Source organism: Theropithecus gelada, chromosome 19 (genome assembly GCF_003255815.1).
Source record: "Theropithecus gelada isolate Dixy chromosome 19, Tgel_1.0, whole genome shotgun sequence".
NCBI classification, from domain to species: Eukaryota; Metazoa; Chordata; class Mammalia; order Primates; family Cercopithecidae; genus Theropithecus; species Theropithecus gelada.
The window spans coordinates 36,689,450-36,713,439 of record NC_037687.1 but is presented as its reverse complement, the minus strand read 5'-3'; the positions used below and the strand labels follow the sequence as shown (position 1 = coordinate 36,713,439).

Sequence of the window (23,990 nt, the reverse complement as noted above, 5' to 3'; positions counted from 1 at the left end):
CTGTCATTATGATGTTGTATGGTTATTTTACTCATTAGTTGATACAGTTTCTTCCTAGCATCGACGGCCTTTACATTGTGGCATGTTTTTGCAGTGATTGGTACCGGTTGTTCCTTTCCATGTTTAGTGCTTCCTTCAGGACCTCTTGTAGGGCAGGCTTGGTGGTGAAAAAATCTCTCAGCATTTGCTCGTCTGTAAAGGATTTTATTTATCCTTCACTTATGAAGCTTAGTTTGGCTGAATATGAAATTCTGGGATGAAAATTCTTTTCTTTAAGAATGTTGAATATTGGCCCCCACTCTCTTCTGGCTTGTAGAGTTTCTGTTGAGAGATCAGCTCTAGGTCTGATGGCTTCCCTTTGTGGGTAACCCGACCTTTCTCTCTGGCTGCCCTTAACATTGTTTCCTTCATTTCAACTTTGGAGAATCTGGCAATTATGTGTCTTGGAGTTGCTCTTCTCGAGGAGTATCTTTGTGGCGTTCTCTGTATTTCCTGACTTTGAATGTTGGCCTGCCTTGCTAGATTGAGGAAGTTCTCCTGGATAATATCCTGCAGAGTGTTTTCCGACTTGGTTCCATTCTGTCTGTCACTTTCAGGTACACCAATCAGATATAGATTTGGGGGTTTCACACAGTCCCAAATTTTCCGGAGGCTTTGCTCATTTATTTATACTACTTTTTCTCTGAACTTCTCTTCTTATTTTCATTCATTTGGTCTTCAATCGCTGATACCCTTTCTACCAGTTGATCGATGGTTACAGAAGCTTGTGCATTCGTCACGTAGTTCTTGTTTCATGGTTTTCATTTCTATTAGGTCGTTTAAGGACTTCTCTACATAGATTATTCTAGTTAGCCATTTGTCAAATCTTTTCTCAAGGTTTTTAGTTTCTTTGCGCTGGGTTCATACTTCCTCCTTTAGCTCGGAGAAGTTTGATTGAAGTCTTCTTCTCTCAACTCGTCAAAGTTATTCTCTGTCCAGCTTTATTCCGTTGCTAGTGAGGAGCTGCGTTCCTTTGGAGGGGGAGAGGCACTCTGATTTTTAGAATTTTCAGGTTTTCTGTACTGCTTTTTCGCCATCTTTGTTGTTTTATCTACCTTTGGTCCTTGATGATGGTGACGTACAGATGGGGTTTTGGTGTGGATGTCCTTTTTCTTTGTAAGTTTTCCTTATAACAGTCAGGACCCTCAGCTGCAGGTCTGTTGGAGTTTCCTTGAGGACCACTCCAGACTCTTTTTGCCTGGGTATCAGCAGTGGAAGCTGCAGAAGAGTGAATATTGCTGAACAACGAGTCTGATCATTCCTCTGGAAGCTTCCTCTGGAAGCTTCATCTCAGGGTGTACCTGGCCGTGTGAGGTGTGGGGTGTCAAGCTGCCCCTAGTGGGGATGTCTCCCAGTTAGGCTACTCAGGAGTCAGGGACCCACTTGAGCAGGCAGTCTGTCCGTTCTCAGATCCCAAACCCTGTGCTAGGAGAACCACTACTCTCTTCAAAGCTGTCATACAGGGACATTTACTTTGGCAGAGGTTTCTGCTGCCTTTTGTTTGGCTATGCCCTGTCCCCAGAGGTGGAGTCTACAGAGGCAGGCAGGCCTCCATGAGCTGCAATGCAACCAATTTAAGCTTCCTGGCCACTTTGTTTACCTACTTAAACCTCAGCAATGGCAGGTGCCCCTTCCCCAGCCTCGCTGCCATCTTGCAGTTAGATCTCAGACTGCTGTGCTAGCAATGAGAGAGCCTCCATGGGCATGGGACCCTCCCAGCCAGGTGCGGGATATGATCTCCTCATGTGCCGTGTCCTAGGACCCTTGGTAAAGCACATTACTAGGGTGGGAGTGACCTGATTTTCCAAGTGTTGTGTTCACAGTTTCCCTTGGCTAGGAAAGGGAATTCCCTTCCCCCTTGTGATGCCTCACTCTGCTTCCGCACTCATTTGTTGGGCTGCATCCACTGTCCTGCACCCACTGTCCAAGACGCTCCAGTGAGATGAACCCAGTACCTCTGTTGGAAATGCAGAAAGCACTCGACTTCTGTGTTGTTGGCGCTGGGAGCTGGAGGCTGGTGCTGTTCCTTTTCGGCCATCTTGGCGCCACCCCCCCTTTTCTTTTTTTTAAATGGAGTCTCACTCTGTGGCCCAGGATGGATTGCAGTGGCATGAACTCGGCTCACTGCAGCCTCCATCTTTCGGATTCAAGTGATTCTCCCACCTCAGCATCCCAAGTTGCTGGGATTATATTGTGGGATCTGGCCAGCAGCCCACAGTGTAACAGGCCTCTTTCTTTGTTCCCAGGTGGATTGGCTGGTCAAGAAATAAAAGACACGCCCACGATAGTGAAAGTGGGTCCGGGGGTGGATTGCCTTCTGGTCCTGCGATGCCACCAATGCACTGGATAAACCAGCATTTATTATTAAGTTTAGTGAGGGCGAGGGTAGGTTAGTGAGGGATTTAGGGTTGTTTGATTATGAGGTAAGATGGTCACATGGGGTTGAAATAATTCTTTAACATAACATCGGTATGCAGAAGTACAGTATACAGAGATAAGAATTTCCAACATAGTGTGTGCATCAGTAATTTCTAACAGAGCCTTAAAACAGAAACACAGTCTATCCATATCCTATGATTAGCAAGATATTAATCAGCAAAAACAGTTGCAGGAAAAGCTGGTTCCAAACAATCAATAGAAACAGGACGTGAAGGTAGACAACCAGTTAAACCAAAAAATTCTCAGAGGGGAGTATGCCTAAACCCTGAGAGACCTAGAAGAGCTGTGGCAAGTTAATGGTATTTATAACCCTATCTTATCCATATGAACATACACCCCTCATGTGTCAATTTATAGGCTCTCCACAAGGGTTGCATTCCATTCAGGGAGCTATGAACATCTACTTTTCTGAGATAGGAATCTTGGTGATGTGAAACCTCCCTGACTACACGTCCATTTATAGGCTCTCTGAAGGGGGGTGTATATCATGTGCTCATTCTGGCAGCCAAACCTGGCTTTGTCTTTACACAATCCTGCATGCAATTTTGAATTTACAATAATCAGGAGCGTTTCATCTTTTGTTCCATAACAATGGTTTCAGGGGGGTCTCCCTACAGGACTACAGGTGCTCACCACCACACACGGATAATTTTTGTATTTTTAGTAAAGACAGAGTTTCACCATATAGAGGCTGGCCTCAAATTTTTGACCTTGTGATCCACCTGCCGTGGCCTCTGAAAGTGCTGGGATTACAGATGTGAGCCACTGCACCCGGCACATAAACCACACATTTCTCTGGGTTTTCGAATTCCAGCCCAAGGGAAACAATTTGATATTTCAGGGATGGCTGCACACAAATATTTGCACACAAATAAAAATGTTTGTAGATTGCACCACACAAGGGAGACTACCAGTATGACTATCAGGACGAAAATACCAAGAGTTTGGAATATGCACCTTAGGCAAGATGCAAGCCAAGTACAATAGAATAGATCAAAGAAGAAGCCAGAAAAGTCTAGTTATTTTAACAAGGCAGCACATTTGTTGATTTTTACAACTGAGTCTCTATAATGCCCGATGTATTTATCCATGTGCAACAAGAATTGTCAGAAACTGCACGGTCTCCCCCCTGCTTAGCTGGTAGAGAGCAATTCTATTTTCTAGCATTGTATGTCTATGTTAAATTAAAACAGGGAGGGAGAAGAATAGGCAAGTATACAAGTAGAAGCCTACATAAAAAACTCCATATATTTGAGGAAAAAATTGTGTTAAAGATGCAGCTAAGGGCAGCCTTTGGGTGGACTAAAGGATCTCCTGTTATGTAAAATGTGTGGGCCAGGTGCCGTGGCTCATGCCTGTAATCCCAGCACTTTGGGAATCCAAGGCGTGCAGATCACCTGAGGTCGGGAATTCAAGACCAGTCTGACCAATATGTAGAAACCCGGTCTCTACTAAAAATACAAAATTAGCCTGGTGTCGTGGTGCATGCCTATAATCCCAAGCTACTAAGGAGGCTGGAGCAGGAGATTCACTTGAACCCAGGAGGCAGAAGTTATGGTCAGCCAAGATTTTGCCATGGTACCCCAGCTTGGGCAACAAGAGAGCAATTCCATCTTAAAAAAATAATAATGTGGTTGACATGATATATCTGACACTGTTAACTTACTCTCAGAAGCTACTCCTTGTGAAATCCTAAGTACAGCATTATTCTGGGAAGCAAAGGAGACAGGCATAAGCAAGGACAAATTAAGAGAGGTAAGAGTCTCATCATGATTGACAGTCTTGTTCTGACATCTTGAGAAAAGCTGTCCACAGTGTACAGTCATCAACTTGTCGTGCTTTGCAGTATAAGTGTCTCGAAGCTATAGTGTTGAACATTTGGTGAGCTCTGAGTGGCCCACACATCAGACACGAGGATTTTCCCATGAAATTTACATTGAGTTGTCCACTTCTAGCTTATATGGCTTCAGGAACAGAGCTGTTCTTGTTCTTAGTAATTTCATTAGAGAAAATTTAATTGGAAGAACTAAAAGAATTCAGGGTTCAGTCCAGTCTACCAGTAGATTATAAATGCTCAAAGATAATGAGCAGTGGTTCAGTCTGGTAACAGGTGTACTACAGTTTTTCTTTTCAACATAATTTTTCTCTAAATAGGAGTCTGTATTTTTACCAAAGATAATTCCGGTAGGATGAATTGTTTGCAAAATAGGTTGGCTCTCACCAAACTTGCCTAGATTTTTTACCTAAGTTCACCAAGAGTAGCAATGGACCATAGAAGATATTTTTAAACTTTGCTTTGTTAGAAGTTTTATAAGACTCTCAGATTAAACTTCCAAAAACCTCTTGAGACTAGGAAGCAAAACCAAGGCCAACTTCAGACTTTGCCTGCATTCCCTATGGGTTTATTCTATGTATATTCTCAAATAGAACATCCCAGTCAAAGCCTTAGTAACATAACCAATGTTTTCAAATGTGTCATGTTATAAAGAGAGTAGATTCTTACTGAACTTGTGCAAATAACTTTATTACCATAAGCATATGAATACTCACAAATAGTTTCCCAATTCTGAGGCACTCAGATTGGGAACAAAAGCAAATGTTTTGACTTTTGTTTACAGAAGTATACTTTATCAAATTGCTGTAAGGTATAAAGAGCTTAAAAGAGAAAGTTCATAAATCTGGAGAATAAAACATTCAAAGAATCAACACATTTTCAAATAAAAATTATGAGAACATTATCTTTTTGATTATTAAGTCCAACATAACTGATTTTTTTTCCTCTTTGTCTTGAATTTCATGAAGGTATCAGCCTGTTCATTAAAATTTTGAAAGTTCTCAGAGAGTCCAGTGGTATGATCTTGAAGTTATCAGAAACTTGCATTCAAGAGTCACTGTCAGAGTCTTTTCCATATATCTCCTCAAAGAAAAAGCAATTTTGGACTGTAGTTGATTATAAATACTTCAAGGAAGAATCAAAGCAACTGTCTGGGAATGACAGAGATTTTAAATGACTATGGTTAAAAATCTAATGAGGTTTTTATTAGTTTGATTATGGTAAAGACACAGTTCACATAGAAACCTAGTTACTTCTGTGGCATATGACACTATGACTGATAAAATATTCTATTTCCAGAAATTTCATATGGTTTTTAGAATACTAATTTTTTTGTGTGTGCAAAACCTTTTTTTTGTTTTGTTTTTTGTTTTTTATTATTATTATACTTTAAGTTCAAGGGTACATGTGCATAACATGCAGGTTTGTTACATATGTATACTTGTGCCATGTTGCTGTGCTGCACCCATCAACTCGTCAGCACCCATCAACTCGTCATTTACATCAGGTATAACTCCCAATGCAATCCCTCCCCCCTCCCCCCTCCCCATGATAGGCCCCGGTGTGTGATGTTCCTCTTCGCGAGTCCAAGTGATCTCATTGTTCAGTTCCCACCTATGAGTGAGAACATGCGGTGTTTGGTTTTCTGTTCTTGTGATACTTTGCTAAGAATGATGGTTTCCAGCTGCATCCATGTCCCTGCAAAGGACACAAACTCATCCTTTTTTATGGCTACATAGTATTCCATGGTGTATATGTGCCACATTTTCTTAATCCAGTCTGTCACTGATGGACATTTGGGTTGATTCCAAGTCTTTGCTATTGTGAATAGTGCCGCAATAAACATGCGTGTGCATGTGTCTTTATAGCAGCATGATTTATAAACCTTTGGGTATATACCCAGTAATGGGATGGCTGGGTCATATGGTACATCTAGTTCTAGATCCTTGAGGAATCGCCATACTGTTTTCCATAATGGTTGAACTAGTTTACAATCCCACCAACAGTGTAAAAGTGTTCCTATTTCTCCACATCCTGTCCAGCACCTGTTGTTTCCTGACTTTTTAATGATCGCCATTCTATCAGAGTGAACAGGCAACCTACACAATGGGAGAAAATTTTTGCAATCTACTCATCTGACAAAGGGCTAATATCCAGAACCTACAAAGAACTCAAACAAATTTACAAGAAAAAAACAAACAACCCCATCAAAAAGTGGGCAAAGGATATGAATGGACATTTCTCAAAAGAAGACATTCATACAACCAACAGACACATGAAAAAATGCTCATCATCAGTGGCCATCAGAGAAATGCAAATCAAAACCACATTGAGATACCATCTCACACCAGTTAGAATACTAATTTTTTTAATTTTTTAATTTTAATTTTTATTTTTTTGGGATGGAGTCTCGCCCTGACACCCAGGCAGGAGTGCAGTGGCAGGATCTCTGTTCACTGCAAACTCCACCTCCGGGTTCACGCCATTCTCCTGCCTCAGACTCTGGAGTAGTTGGGACTACAGATGCCTCCCACCACACCTGGCAAATTTTGTTTTTGTGTTTTTAGTAGAGACGGGGTTTCACCATGTTAGCCAGGATGGTCTCGATCTCCTGACCTCATGATCTGCCCGCCTCGGCCTCCCAAAGTGCTGGGATTACAGGCATAAGCCACTGCACCCAGCCTAGAATACTCATATTATTAACATTCCCATAAATGTTATTTAGAGAAGGTTTAGCAACACTTATCACTTATTTGAAAATGCTTTATATATATTTTAGCATATAAAATAAGGTGGCTTTTCCATTCAGCTTCAGTTTCCCAACTGGATTACTGAGTTCTTGGTGTAGCCCATTAATAATTAGGGCCAAAAAAGTATAGTGTTATATATGTTCAAAAAGGTCCTTAGGTAATTTCAGTACTTCTACTTCAAAATCATTGACTTAGTTGTAAGTTCTACCTATTACAACAAGAATTCTCCATCCTCATTACATGTTAGTAGTGTCAGGGAAGACTTAAAAATTATCAATGGCTGGGTCCCTCTCCAGACCTTTAAACTGGAACTCATGGGTGGGGCTTGAGCATCCACTTTTAAAAATGTTTTCCAGTGATTCCAAAGTGTAGCTATATTTCCCATCAGATTTCTCTGATTTCTTGTGGCCTTCACCTTTTTTCTATTTTGGTATCATGATGAATTTCAGATCTCATTTCCTGTCTTATGCTTTATGTTCCCTGGGGTAGGGACCTTGCCTTCTTCATTTCTGTACCCTTTTTGAACAAGTGAATTAGTCATCAGGAAAAGGTCTCAAGCACACATAGGTTTTGTTCTGAGTCTCAGGTTCACAGGCTAATCCTAAAGTCCTTTTCCTCCACGAGGTCAGAGGTTGCTTGTGATGAAGGGAGTGGTTAAGTCTGTAGTGCAGATGGTGGAGGGGAGTTCACCCTGTTTTTAGGCGTAGCATTGGAACTAAGAATTTTATGTCTATATGGGTGAAGGGGCAGGGATGTGTAGGAAGACAGTTCTAATTAGGATGGAGGAATTATACTAGGAAGTAGAGGTAAAGGGAGTGAGAAGGATTAGTAAATAGAAGAAATGTGAACTTACCAAATAGGCTAGTGTAGACCCCTGGAGTTTCTTGATTAAGTGAATTAACTAGATTTTAGAAAGGTAGTGAGGCAGTCCTATGCAAGGAAGGTTTCAAAGTCTGGAGACAAGAAGTCAAGCAACACTTTGAGAAGTGGTTGGTCTTTATGGGAATGGAGAGAATTACACTATTGAGAGATGTGAAAAATAATGAAGAGGGTTTCACAATGTGAAATTGTGTTTCTCATTTGAATCCGAGAAACAAACCAGCGGAAGCTGGAGACAATTATGTCTAAAAGACATTGGGGTAGAGGGAGCACGAAGGCCAGGGAGAAAGGGAACTGCAGGAATTACTGCTGAGAAGCAGGAGTTTAGTGGAAGGAGGAGGAGATCCAGTCCCAGATACAGGCCAATAAGTCTTTTCCCTCTCCCAAGCATGGCAGTCAGCCCTGCAGGAAACGGTACAAGAGAAAAGGCCATCATACCTGCCAGACTTCCTGAAATACAGAAATGACATCACGGCTGCCATGTCGGATTAATGCCAGGATAAATGTCCTCTTCCTAAAGAAGCTGTCATGGAAAGAAAAGAATAGAAGGAATGGAGATGATGTTACTTTACAGGGGGGAACCTCAGGAACCAGCATGTAACATGAGGTAGTCTAATTGTTTCTTCAAGGAATGCATTATTTCTGTTGGAAAGTTGATGGGAGATTATTATATTCCTTTAGTTTCTTTCCTCTCTCACCATGTTTCTAGGTTTTTTATCAGTCCTCTGTCAATTCTCTACTACACTCAGATATTTCAGAAAGCTTTCGCATGTGTGAAAGGCTGATCGCTATTTTCTATGTCAGAACTATCCACCTTTACAACATTTCATGGTTGCATCTTTTTCTAAGTGTCTCTGTGGTGGCAGCCATGAATGAGACCCTGCCAGGTCTCCATGGCAGGGAACTGATTGACAGAAGGCCCAGGTCAGTGCATTTCAAATTCACCACCTCCTTTGCACAGAAAGCTTCCTTCCCACAGGCTCCCAGCAAGGGCATGAAAGCAAACCTAGTTCTCTGAGGCTCTCTTTAACTCTAATGGGTGACTGGTTGGAGGATTCTCCATCAGCCTTGCAAAAACTCTCTTAAGAACTGCATTGATACCTAAAATTTCTTTCCCTTTCTTTTTCACAGGAGTCAGCTTTGCATAGTGGTCTGTGGGTTCTCCCACACTACCTTCATGCCTGCCCCACATTCCCTCACAGGTGTCTTCCCTGATAATTTATCTTATTTCTCTAGTCCTATCCTGGATACATCTCAGTTGGTAAAAAAAAAAAAAAAAATCAGGATTGATTCTTTACACTTAGATTTTTTCCTTTCTCTCCCACAAGTAGTCAGTAACCATGTCCTACTGTTTTATGTGTTACCTCTTTTTCTATATATATATATGGAAATAGGTACTGTTGAGGGGCACATGTTATGTGCCAGGCCCTGTGCTAAATACTTTACCTGTACCTCATTTATTTCACACAGTAACCCTGTTAGTTACATATTATTTCCACATTGCCGATGAAAAGACAGAAGCTTAGAGTAGTGTAAAAACTTTCCTGGTGTCATATGGCTACTAATAGGAGGATCTGAGATTTCATTCTGGGACTATTTGACCTCAAGGCTAATGATGACAGTAGTAATATAGCAGCTGACATTGGTTCATCTGTGTGTGGCATCTTGTTTCATTGACTGCAATAAACCTTTAAAAGAATGGTATGAAGCAAGCTCTCTCATGCTTCAGGATATGAAAGAAGAACAAACTAAACCCAAGCACAGTGATTGAAGGACACAATACGGATTAGAGTGGATAAAAATAAAATGGAGAATGGAAAAAGAATACAGTAAGTTAATGAAACCAAAGTTGATTCTTCAAAATAAAATCAACAAAATTGACGACCATTAACTAGACTAAGAAAAAAAGAGAGAAGATTAAAATTACTAAAATCAGAAATGAAAATGGAGTCCAAGCATGGTGGGTCATATTTTAATCCTAGCACTTTGGAAAGTCACAATGGGAGGATTTCTTGAGGCCAGGTGTTTGGACCAGCATAGGTAACCTCAGGAGACCCTGTCTCTACAAAAAAAATTTAAAACCAATTAGCTGGGCATGGTGGCATGCATCTGTAGTCCTAGTATCTTGGGGGGCTGAAGAAGGAGAATTTCTTCAGCCCAGGAGGTTGAGGCTGCAGTGAGGCATATTCACACCACTGTATTTCAGCCTGGGCTGGCCTACAGAGGGAGCGGCTGTCTCTCTAACAAAAGAAAAAAGAAAAAAAAAACAGAAAATGAAATGATTACTACCAATTCTAATAAAATAATGATTATGAAATTACTGTAAATAATTGTATGCTAATAAATTGTATAACCTAGATGGAATAGACAAATTCCTAGAAAAACACAAAAATATGAATAGAACTATAAGCAGTAATAAGATTGAATCAATAAAAGCATTTGATGAAATTCAATATTTTTTCATAATAAAAACATTCTAAGAATGGAAGGAAACCACCTCAACATAAAGGCAATATGTGAAAATCCCAATGCTAACATCATACTCAATGGAGAAAGACTGAAAGCTTTCCCTATATGAGCAGGAACAAGACAAGGATGCTGCTTTGGACACTTCTATTCAATGTAGTATTGAAAGGTGTAGTCGGAAAAATTAGGCAAGAATATTAAAAAAGACATTCAAATTGGAAGAAAGGAGTAAAATTATTTCTGTTCGCAGATAACTTGAACTTATATCTAGAAAATCCTAAAGATGGAACAAACCTGTAAGAATTGATGAATGAATTCAGTAATGTTCCACAATACAAAATCAACATTCAAACATCAGTCATATTTCAATACACTAACCATGGACAATCCGAAGGGAAATTAAGAAAAAAATTTTAATTTGTATTAATATCAAAAAGAATAAAATATTTAGGAATAAGTTTAACCAAAGACGTGAAGTAATTATACTTGAAATCCATAAAATATTGCTTAATGATGACATCAATAAAATGAAAGACATTTTATTTTCGTGAATTAGAAGACTCACTGTTGTCAGGAGGACAATGAAACCCAAAGTGAGCTGCAGATTCAATATAATTGCTCTCAGAATCTCAGTGACATTTTTGCAGTAAAAGAAAAATCCGTCCTAAAATTTATATTGAAAATCATGACCGTAAATAGACAAACAAATTTGAAGAGGAAGAATGAAGCTGGAGGACTCACACTTCCTGATTTCAGCATTTACTACAAAGCCCCTGTAACCAATACAGTGTGGTACTGGCATAAAGGAGGACATAGAAATTAATGAAATGGAACAGAGACTCCAGAAAGAAATACTTGCATATATGGCCAAATGATTTACATCGAGTGTGCCAAGATCGTTCAACGGCGGAAAGGACAGTGTTCTCACCAAATGATATTGGAAAAGCTGGATATCCAAGGGCGAGAAAGAGTGGAACCTTTACATAACATCATATACAAAAATTAACCCACAATAGATCAAAGATCTAAATGTAAGAGCAAAATCTATACAACTCTTAGAAGAAAATATAGGATAAAAACTTCATGATATTGCATTTCACAATGATTTCTTGGTTGTAACAACAAAAGCATAGGCAACAAATAAAATGGATAAATTGGACTTCATAAAAATCAAAACCTTTTGCATATCGAAGAACATTATCAAGAAAGTCAGAAGGCAACCCAGGAAACGAGAAAAATATTTGCAAATTATAAGTGTGATAAGAAATTAATTTCCAGAATACACAAAAAACTACAAGTTAACAACAGCAAACACCCAAAAACACAATTACAAAATGAACCAAGGATTAAAATAGAGTTTTCTCCAAGGAAGATATACAAATATCCAATAAGCCTATGCAAAGCTCCTCAGCATCACGAATACTTAGAGATATGCAAATGAAAACCACAATGTGACACCACCTCACACACTTTAGGATGGCTTTGATAACAACAATGACAGCAACACAAAGCAAGTGTTTTCAAATAGACGGAAAAATTGGAGCTCTAGTGCATTGCTGATGGGAATGGGAAATGTTATAGCCACTGTAAAAAGTGGTGTGGCTGTTTCTCAAAAATTTAAACAATAAATTACCATTCGACCCAGCAATTCCACTTCTGGACATACTGCCTATAGAATTGAAAGAAATTTTAACAAATATTTGCACATTAACGTTCAGCGAAGCATTACACACAATAGCCAAAAATGGAAACAGTGGAAAAGTCCATTGAATGATAAGTGGGTAGGGAAATGGGGTATATCTATACATCGAAATGTTATTCAACCTTAACAAGGAATAAAATTCCAATACATCGTGCAAAGTGGATGAACCTTGAAGACATTATGCTCACTGAATTAAGCCAGACATGAAAGGATAATTATTCTATAATTCCATTTATAAAAGATAGAATAGCCAGTTACATAGAGACAGAAAGTAGAATGGTGGGTGCTAAGGGTTACAGTGAGAAGGAGTGAGAGTTACTGTTTATTGGGTACAGAGGTTTAATATGGTAAAAGGAAAAAGTTCTGGAAATGGATAGTGTGATGGTTACACAACACTAAATGGCACACTTAGAAATAGTTAATGATAAACCTTATATTGGATATATATAAAGTGTCCTGGTAGTCTTACACTCTATAAATACACACTTTTTGGCATTGCCCCTTTCCTGCCATGCAGAGCCCCAGAGGTGAATCTCCCTATTTCTCCAAGTGTGCATCACTCACTGTCCTCTGTGCTGTGTGCCACGTGCTGTGCCCACAGCCTCATACAGCCGGTGACTTCAGAGCCAGGACACAGCTCAAGAGTCTGCCCCGAGGCTCCCTTTCTTTTAATTTCCCTGCAGCCTAGCCTTCATATCAACTGGCAGTTTGATTTAGCCGAATTCAGGGCAGGCCACCAGGGCTCTTTCTCCACACATGCTGGTCCCACAGCAGGTGGAGTCAGGCAGGGCCAGTCACCGGAGAAGCCTGGAGCAGATTAGGGAGCAGTCTGAGCTGCTCCTCTCTCATCCAAGGGGTTTCCTACTCTCATTTGGGGGAAAAATGTGAGCTTGTTTCAAAGCCTCGGATGCTCCTTGTAGGTCATGCAGTAGGGAAAAAAAAGACGTGGCAGAAAGGGATGTATTGGTGACAGCAAGAAGCAACTTGACCTTGAGGACTCTCCTTCTTGTCCCTCTGTGAAGCTGCTTCCACCACATAGGGCTCAGGACTGACAAAGCCCCCTCCCTACATTTCTCAGTCTGGACGCAAAGTCAGCCACGAGAAAACAGGAAAACAAGGAGAAGAGAGTCCGTGGACACAAATTGAGAGGGTTCAGGAGGAGAATTTAGGATTTGCTTCTGCCAATGGGACACAGGCTGGGAATTAAAATGTTTTCCTGGGTCTTCTCTGAAAGGCAGGTAGACTCCATCTAAGACCCTATTGCCAGTGATGCAGGATCCACTTACCAGAGACTTTGATCATCTTGGATGCGGAACTTTCGCTGCCAGTGGCTGAGTTACGAGCGGAGCAACCATAGATTCCACTATGATTTGTAGTAATTTCGCGGATAAAAAGGTCTTGCCCTGATTGCAGAAACTTCCCATTAATCGTCCAAGAATACTCTGCCGGTGGGTTAGAGTCCGCGAAGCAGTACAAGTAGAGGTTTTCTCCTGAACGGTAATAGGGGAATGGAGAGAAAATGCTGGGGATGTGTGGACCATCTGGAGTAAAGAGAATAAAGTCACAGGTGATGTCATCTGAAGGAAGGGGATGTTCCTGGTCTCTTAAAGGGACACACTGTCCCTCTGAGCCAAGACACACCCTCAAGGCCCAGCCAAACTGCTCCTGTGTTCACTGGGCCTAAGCTTGAGGTATTCTCCTGTTTCTCCCATCACAGGCTGTAGACTCCAAGTCTCCCATGACAAGAGCATCTCCTCCCCTTATATTTTTGTTTAAGGCTGTGCATACCCAGAATTTCCCAGGGCAGGGAGTCGTGGCCAGCTCTGGTGTCCAGAAAAAAAAGTGTCTGTACTTGGACCTGAGAGAGACTGAGATGCCTGGCCTGTGTTCGTTTGGATTTTAGTGGGTGACCTGGTCCACAGAAGAACCAAAGATACAAAGGACATCCAGCGTGACTGGGTCACTGGGGGTGCTACCAACTTGGCCCCATATTTCACATTCATAGGGGCCTGTGTCATTTCTTGTGACATTGGCTAGAATGAGGATCCTGTTTTCACCGGGTTGCTTTAGCCTGGGACTGTGTGGATAACAGAGAGAAGATTGTCCTGTATGGTACCTTTGATTCCTCCACAGGCATCCTTCAATCAGAGTTGGCATCTCTCTCCCCTCAGCCCACCCGAGTCCTTAAAAACCAATAACTGGTGCGTGTGTCACAAGACAGATGCATGATGATCTAAGGGCTCAAAGACTGTGAGGCCGCCTGCTCTGTCTTAGGGAAGCACAGACTTTCTCAACTGTGAATTGAGCAGCAGTGTTGGGTCATGGACAGACATGTGAGTGGGAGTCACAGCCCCTGGTACCCCTCCCAGTCCCTCTCTAATGAACTGACTGGCTGGCTCACCTTGGATTCCTTACCTGGAATGTGCAACTGCTGGGCCCCTTCCAAATTCCATCCTACTTTGCCCCCCTAGATGTGATTTCTCTGCAGCTTCCATTTCCAAGGACATTCTAGAGATGAGTAATAATGGGACTTCCCATTGTCCTGAAACCCTGAAGATATTGAGCAGCCTGGCCTGGGACTGGATGTTTCAGCAGAAATAAGACAGGGGAGACCAGAGTCAAGCCTGGAGGTCAGTTCAGTCATCAGGCCGTGGAGGCACAAAGTGGGGTAGTTTTCTGCAGGTGTTTCATGATGACTTACTTGAGCCAGTGGCCTCCAAAGATAGAGCAGAGTGCAAGGAATGATGCAGAAAGAGTGAAGGGGACAGACAAGAGCTGGTGATTTTGGAGCAGAACCATGTTCCCTGTTCTGGGTTCTTTAAGTTTCCTCTCCTTCTGCAGAGGGCAGGTGAGGACTAAATGGATCTTTCCAGAAATACATGTGGACATTTGCAAATGCAGAATGGACTGGTGGAAAGGGTGGAAATTAACTGCTGGAAATCTGGTCCTCCTGGACCATACATGTTTGATGCATATCAGACAAATTTGGGGAGAAATTTTGCAAATATTTTCTTTCATTGGACACTCTACTCTCTGATTCCATGGGTTTGACTACTCTAAGGACATCATGTAAGTGGATTCCAGAGTGAATCTGAGTAGAGACTGCTGGTTGCCAGGAGCTGGGAGTGGGGAGAATCAGAAGTTGTTCATGTGTGTGCAGTTTCAGTTATGCCAGATGTGGAGGTTCTATGTTTCTTATGCATAAGACTTAGGACAAAAAGTGTTTTGGATTTCTCACATTTTTTGATTCGAAATATTTGTCACATACTTACTGGTGTAGCATCCCACATCTGAAAGATTCAAAATCTAAAATGCTCCAGTGAGCATTTCTTTTCAGCATCAGATTAGTCAGCAAAAGTGGGTGGTGACAGGCTAAATACATTCTTGCCCTTTTTTTTCTCACCACGTTTCCAGCTTGGTGATTAGTTCTTGGTCAATTCCATACTGACCATGCTGCACTTGTATGTTTTTGAAGGCTTTGGGATGTGAGAAATAATGATTGCTATTTTCTATGTCATCAACACTTTCCACCTTTCCATGTTTGCATCTTTTTCTCAGGGCCTCTGTTGTGGCAGTCATCAATAAGAGCCTGTCAGGTCAGATTTAGGACAGATTTTTGTAATTCTGCAAAAAAAATGTTACTGGGATTCTGGTAGGGGTTGCGTTGAATCTGCAGCTCAATTTGGGTAGTATTGTCATCCTAACAATGTTGATTTTTCCAATCCATGAAAATGAAATGTCTTCCCACATATTGATGTCGTCTTTAATTTCATTCAGTAAAGTTTTGTAGTTTTCACGGTATAAACCTTAGACCTTTTTGGTTAAAATTATTCCAAAATATTTTACTCCTTCTGATGTTAATGACAATGGAAATTCTTTCCTGAATTTCCTTTCACATTGTTCATTGTTACTGTATAGTCTAAAGAATGATCTAGAAAGAGTGAAGGGCACAGGCAAAAGCTGGTGCTTTTCGAGCAGAAACATATTCCCTGTCCTGGGTTTTTGATTTTCCCTCTCCCTTTGCAGAGGGCAGGTGGCTCTTCTCTGACAGCCAGATAGACTTCACTGGAAAACATATTGCCAATGCTCCAGGGATCCACTTACCAGGGACTATGATCCTCTTGATTATGAGATTTGTTCCACCAGTGACTGAGTTATGGATGAAACAGACATAGACCCCTCTATATGTTTTAGTGATTTGGAGGATAAAGAACACTTGTGCTGATTGCTGGACCTTCCTATGAATCAGCCAAGAATGCTCTGCCAGTGGGTGAGAGTCTGTGAGGCAGGAGAGCTTGGGGACTTCCCCTGGATGGTAATAGGGATATGAAGAAGAAATGGTGGGAGCGTCCAGGCCATCTGGAGCAAAGAAAATAAAGTCGTAGCTGATGTTGTCAGAGGGAAGGGAAAATCCTGGTCTGTGGAAGGGCCACAGTGATCCTGTGAGCTAAGTCACAACACTGAAGTCCCAGCCAAATCCCTGGTGTGTTCACTGATCTGGAGCCTGAGACATTCACCTACTTCTCCCATCATAAGCTGTGGACCCTGAGTCTCCCATGAGAGTATCAGCCTCTACTCTCTCATTGTTGATCAAGCCTAAGCCTACTGTTAGGACTCGTGGCCAGCTTTGATATCCACGGATAAGGGTCTCTATAGTTGCACCTGAGAGGGACTGAGAAGTCTGGCCTCTGGCCATGTGTATTTGGGATGGCAGCCTGGCTCACAGAGGAACAGAAGATACTTACAGAGGACATTCAAGGTGACTGGGTCACTGTGGCTGGAACTCCCTGGGTTCTTCATTTCACATTCATAGGGTCCTGCAGTATCCTTTGTGACACCAAATAGACTGAGGGTCCTGTTGTTTTCGGACAGCTGCAACTTGTGACTGATAGGGAGGTTCTGACCATTTATCCACCACAGGTAGCTTACATCCTGAGTGTCAGGATCACAGGATAAGATCACAGTCTCTGTGCACTCCCTGGGGTTTAAGTTGCTGCTGGAGATGTAGGGCTTGGGAGTCTCCACTGTGCAGATAACAGAGAGAAGATTGCCCTGTGTGGCACCTTTGATTCCTCTAAAGACATTTTTCAATCAGAGATGGCATTTCCCACTTCAGCCCACCCAAGTCCTTAAAAATCCATGGCAGGTGTGTGTGTTACAAGACAGATGCATGGCAATCTGAGGACTCAGAGATTGTGAGGCTGCCTTCTGTATGTGGGAGAAGCACAGACGTTCTCAAGTGTGAATTGAGCAGCAGCATTGCGTAATGGAAAAACATGGATCCAGCAGTCAGAGCCCCTGGTGCCCCTCTGAGTCCTTCCTTCTGCAACTCCCTGCCTGGCCCACATTGTGATCCTCACTTGGAGCATGCAGTGCTAGAATCTCCTTAGTTTCAGTCTTACTTTGCTCTCAAGGTATGTTTTCTCGGCAGCTTCCCTTTCCAAGGGCATTCTAGAGATGGATGATGGAACTTCCCATTGTCCTTAAACCCTTTGGGTAGTGGGAACACTGGCCTGGGACTGGGTACTTCAGCAAAAATAACACAGGGGAGACCAGAGTCAAGCCTGGAGGTCAATTCAGTCATCAGGGAGTGGAGCTACAAGGTGGGGCAGTTTTCCCAGCTGTCTCATAGTGACTGACTTGAGCCAGTGACCTCTAAAGATAGAGCAGAGTCCAAGGAATGACCTACAAAGAGTGAAGGGGACAGGCAAGAGCTGACAGTTTTGGACCAAGACCATGTTCCCTGTCCTGTGTCCATGATATTCCCTTCCCCCTGTAGAGGGCAGGTGAGGACCATGTGGATCTTTCTAGAAATACATGGGGATGTTTGCAAATGTAGAACTGACTGGTGGAAAGGGCAAGCATGAACTGATGGAAGTCTGGCCATCATGGAGCACTTGTGTTTGGTGGCTATTAGACCAATATTTGGGAAGAAGTCTTGCAGATACTTTCTCTCATTAGACATTCTACTCTCTGATTCTGTGAGTTTGACTACTCTATGTACCTCATCTCAGTGGATTCCAGAGTGAATCAGAGAGTAGAACAGTAGTTTCCAGGAGCTGGAGTGAGGGGAATAGGGCATTGTTCCGTGGGTGTGCGCTTTCAGTTATGCAGGATGAGGAGGTTCCAGAGATCTCCTGTAGATCTTCATACCTATAGTTCATACAGATAAAGTGTTCCTTTTGCAGAAAGCTTAAAACTAGGTGTTTTGGAGTTCTAACTTTTTTTATTTTGGAATATTTGCAGTAGATGTACTGGGTTAGCATCCCAAATCTGAAAAATTTTAAATCCAAAATGCTACAGTGAGCACTTCTTTTTAGCACCACATCAGTGGTCAGAAGTGTTGGATTTTGGTGCATTTCAGATTTTGGATTTCTGGATTTGGGATGCTCAATTTGTAATATTGTAATTTTCCCATAAAAATTTGTCAAGTTTTAGACCTCACGTTATGATGTGACTCTAGTAAGAAAACAAAACAAAACAAAAATTGAGGGAAACATTAAAATGTTGTCCTAAGTGGAAATGTTTACTGATGGTCCAAATATCTACGATGAATTGCTGGTAGTACTATTTCTCTTGATACCCAATTAAGGTTTAGGTGTGGGGTGAATTCAGCAGAATCACATTATGCTCAAAGAAAGATGTCAAAGGTGATTTGAAATTAGCAAGTCCTTGAGTAGAAATAATCCCATTAAAAGGACAGAACTGGTCAGTGTGTCAATTACATAAAGGGAGGAATGATGCTGAATTAAAAGAAGTGATGTTTGTTATGTTAGTAAATATAGAAAGAACTCCCTGTTTCTAATTTCTGTGCAGAGTTAGGAAAAATGGGGAGGAGCCCAAAACAGGTATGTGAAGTGCTGTCTTCATTTTCTCTCAACCTCAGGAAATGCAACTAGAGTTTAAGTTTGTGTGAATTAGGAAGAGTCTAAGTGAGATGCCATTGGGTCATATGTCCCCCACACGAAGAATCCCAACTTATGAAAATGGCATCATCATGGGGAAACAATCCAATGTGGCCCAGGTAGGAAAACCATCAGATAGCACCTGCGGGCCACCTCCAACAGGTCCCCGAACCCAGCAGTATTCCCATTATGTGAATGTTACAGCCTTGGTAGTTGTCCCATAACTACAAAAGTTAAAAATTGCTATTGTCAATATGAAGTGATAAATATGAAGTTGAATATATTGCTCCATTTTTTCCCCTACTCTTTTAGAACTTTCCTGTTTCATTTTTGGAAGTTTCTATTGACACATCCTCAAGCTAGGGATTCTTTCCTCAGCTGTGTGCATTCTACTAGTAAGCATCAAAAGCATTCTTCATTTCTCTAACAGCATTTGTTTTTTCTCAGGTGGAGTCTCACTCTATTGCCCAGGCTGGAGTGCAGTGGCACGATCTTGGCTCACGGCAAGCTCTGCCTCCCGGGTTCACGCTATTCTCCTGCCTCAGCCTCGCGTGTAGCTGGGACTACAGGCACCCACCAGCACGCCTAGCTCATTTGTTTGTATTTTTAGTAGAGATGGGGTTTCACCGTGTTCGCCAGGAAAGTCTCGATCTCCTGACCTCATGATCCGTCCGCCTCAGCCTCCCCAAGTGTTGGGATTACAGACGTGAGCCACTGTGCCTGGCCGTCTCTGAGGGATTTTAACGAGTTGTCGACTTTTGAGTTTGTTCAACTGTTTACTTACTGTTAACCAAGTGACAAATTACAAGCTTTTTATATGCCTGACAGGAAACCAGAAGTCTCTAGAAAGTGACTGGAGAACGCGAGTTCCATAGTAGGTTGAGGATGGAGTTACGAGTGAAAGGCGTGAAATCAGCCCATGGGCTTTGGAGACTACAAGCCTGTCCAGCCTCTGACACCCTGGTGAGTCAGTGCAAAGATTACAACAGTGACAGCAAACTAGCATGGCTGACTCCATCTGGCATCTAGTCTCAGGCTGGTTGTCCTCACTCATTCCTGGACATAGGCCAGGCTAACCATGGGAGGAATTTAGTTTATGGTTTAACTTTGAAGAAACAATGATAATAGTTCCTCCATAACACTAATATCCTTATTTTGCTCAGGGATTGCCTTTGTAAAACTGGTGAAAGACCATGAGAGTAAGATTATAGGAGGGCAGAGAATTCTGCTAAAACGTAGGCACAGTTTCTATAATCCCGTACTGCTCAAATGTTATTTGCCCAGAGTTTACAAAATTCGTAACTAATTGCTCCTATAGGTAACATCACTATTACAGAACCTGAGATTGGTCTTTTGAGATGTTTCTCGTTCTTTGCATTCTGGCAACCCACTGACCTCATCCATACCCATGACTAATGGCTCAGCCAGTCACGTGGTCCCCACCTAGAGGCGAATTGAAGCAAAAACAGATCATTTCCCTCTGCCCCCATGATTCCATCCCCAAACAATCAGCAGTACCGATTTTTTAGTCCTGTGACTCTGAAACCATCCTTGAAAATCTCTGTCTAATGTTGACAGCTGGTACCATTCCTTCTGAAACTATTCCAATCAATAGAAAGAGGGAATCCTCCCTGACTCATTTTATGAGGCCAGTATCATCCTGATACCAAAGCCTGGCAGAGACACAACAAAAAAAGAGAATTTTAGACCAATATCCCTGATGAACATTGATGCAAAAATCCTCAATAAAATACTTGCAAACCAAATCCAGTAGTACATCAAAAAGCTTATCCACCATGATCAAGTGGGCTTCATCCCTGGGATGCAAGGCTGGTTCAACCTACACAAATCAATAAACGTAATCCAGCATATAAACAGAACCATAGAAAAAAACCACATGATTATCTCGATAGATGCAGATAAGGCCTTAGACAAAATTCAAAGTTTCTTCATGCTAAAAACTCTCAATAAATTCTGTACTGATGGAACGTATCTCAAAATAATAAGAGCTATTTGTGACAAACCCACAGCCAATATCATACTGAATGGGCAAAAACTGGAAGCATTCCCTTTGAAAACTGGCACAAGACAGGGATGTCCTCTCTCCCCACTCCTATTCAACATAGTGTTGGAAGTTGTGGCTAGGGCAATCAGGCAAGAGAAAGAAATAAAGGGTATTCAGTTAGGAAAGGAAGAAGTCAAATTGTCCCTGTTTGCAGATCACATGATTGTATATTTAGAAAACCCCATCATCTCAGCCCAAAATCTCCTTAAGCTGATAAGCAACTTCAGCAAAGTCTCTGGACACAAAATTAATGTGCAAAAATCACAAGCATTCTTATACACCAGTAACAGACAAACAGAGAGCCAAATCATGAATGAACTTCCATTCACAATTGCTTCAAAGAGAATAAAATACCTAGGAATCCAATTTACAAGGGATATAAAGGACTTCTTCAAGGAGGACTACAAACCACTGCTCAGTGAAATAAAGGAGGACACCAACAAATGGAAGAACATACCACGCTCATGGATAGGAAGAATCAACATCGTGAAAATGGCCATACTGCCCAAGGTCATTTATAGATTCAATGCCATCCCCATCAAGCTACCAATGAGTTTCTTCACAGAATTGGAAAAAACTGCTTTAAAGTTCATATGGATCCAAAAAAAAGCCTGCATTGCCAAGACAATCCTAAGTCAAAAGAACAAAGCTGGAGACATCACGCTACCTGACTTCAAACTATACTACAAGGCTACAGTAACCAAAACATCATGGTACTGGTACCAAAACAGAGATATAGAGCAATGGAACAGAACAGATCCCTCAGAAATACTACCACAGATCTACAGCCATTTGAACTTTGACAAACCTGACCAAAACAAGAAATGGGGAAAGGATTCCCTATTTAATAAATGGTGCTGGGAAAATTGGCTAGCCATAAGAAGAAAACTGAAACTGGATCCTTTCCTTACTCCTTATACAAAAATTAATTCAAGATGGATTAGAGACTTAAATGTTAGACCTAATACCATAAAAACCCTAGAAGAAAACCTAGGTAATACCATTCAGGACATAGGCATGGGCAAGGACTTCATGTCTAAAACACCAAAAGCAAAGGCAACAAAAGCCAAAATTGACAAATGGGATCTAATTAAACTAAAGAGTTTCTGCACAGCAAGAGAAACTATCATCAGAGTGAACAGGTAACCTAAAGAATGGGAAAAATTTTTGCAATCTACTCATCTGACAAAGACCTAATATCCAGAACCTACAAAGAACTCAAACAAATTTACAAGAAAAAAACAAACAGCCCCATCAAAAATTGGGCAAAGGATATGAACAGACACTTCTCAAAAGAAGACATTCATATAGCCAACAGACACATGAAAAAATGCTCATCATCACTGGCCATCTGGGAAATGCAAATCAAAACCACAATGAGATACCATCTCACACCAGTTAGAATGGCAATCATTAAAAAGTCAGGAAACAACAGGTCCTGGAGAGGATGTGGAGAAATAGGAACATTTTTACACTGTTGGTGGGATTGTAAACTAGTTTAACCATTGTGGAAAACAATATGGTGATTCCTCAAGGATCTAGAACTAGAAATACCATATGACTCAGTCATCCCATTACTGGGTATATACCCAAAGGATTATAAATCATGCTACTATAAAGACACATGAACACGTATGCTTATTGTGGCACTATTCACAATAGCAAAGACTTGGAATCAACCCAAATGTCCATCAGTGACAGACTGGATTAAGAAAATTTGGCATATATACACCATAGAATACTATGTAGCCATAAAAAAGGATGAGTTTGTGTCCTTTGTAGGGACATGGATGCAGCTGGAAACCATCATTCTCAGCAAACTATCACAAGAACAGAAAACCAAACACCATGTGTTCTAACTCATAGGTGGGAACTGAACAATGAGATCACTTGGACTCGGGAAGGGGAACATCACACACCGGGGCCTATTATGGTGAGGGGTTGGGGGTCGGGTTGTAATGACAGTTATACCTGATGTAAACGATGAGTTGATGGGTGCAGCATATTAACATGGCAAATATACACATATGTAACAAACCTGCATGTTGGCACATGTACCCTAGAACTTAAAGTATATTTTTTAAAAAAGATTTTAAAATTAAAAAAAAACAATCTCTAACCCCTGATCCACTAGGGAGGCTGATTTGTGTAATAATATACCTCCGTCCTCCTATTTGGCAGACTTGGAGTCATTAATATCTTTCTTTACTACAAATCACTATCTGGATTAATTGGTTTTGTTTGTGCGGGAGGCCAGAAAAACATGTCTGGGAATTATAAGAATGGATGGAGGAGCTGCCTATCCCTGTCCCACGGTCTTGTGCACAGATCAGCCTCACAAAGGGACAGAGCCCTGGGTGGAGATACAGTGGAAGCTCATTCTCTTAGTGACTTGTGGACATTGGCTCGAGATGAAGCCTGGCAGGAGTGGTAACTCCAGGTCATTTCTATACCTTTCCTATTACCTGGGAGGTGGACCATTCCACAGTGTTAGCAGGAAGGGAATACAAGTCAGCCTAGTTAGAGGGAGTGTCTGGGGAAGGCCTAGGGGTGGAGGAAGAAGCTGTGCAGGACAGGGCTTGCCAGTTAGAATGAAGTGGGAGGAAGATGAGGGACACAGAGAAGCAGAGAGAGGAGGAGACAGCATGGCAGTGAACAGTGGGGGCTACAGTGACTTCAGAGACCCCAAGGACCAGGTGCCCCCATTTCCACAGTCCAGGACCAGGGAGCCCTGAAAACCCTCCAGTGGCCAAAGGGTTTCAACTTACATGAGGTGGGTTGTCTTTAGGGGCAAGAGGTAGTGGGGGGATGAAAGGTGGGTGTCAGCCTCTGAAGGACAAGGGAAAGGTGTGGCCTAGACCTCCTAGGATTCTGCATCTGAGATCCAGTCTCTAAAGAGGTTATGGATCAT

General features: G+C 41.7%; 1 protein-coding gene across 1 annotated transcript; it reads right to left on the bottom strand.

Annotated features, from left to right (window-relative positions):
* Window positions 1–5,088: 5,088 nt before the first annotated feature.
* On the bottom strand, window positions 5,089–17,847 carry LOC112611961 (pregnancy-specific beta-1-glycoprotein 2-like; the record flags this gene model as incomplete). Its single annotated transcript, XM_025365914.1, has 4 exons — window positions 17,799–17,847; window positions 16,855–17,133; window positions 13,396–13,650; window positions 5,089–5,123 (listed from the first exon to the last, which is right to left on the bottom strand). Coding segments are annotated over exons 1-4 (618 nt in total), but the record flags the coding sequence as incomplete, so codon positions are not given.
* Window positions 17,848–23,990: the final 6,143 nt, after the last annotated feature.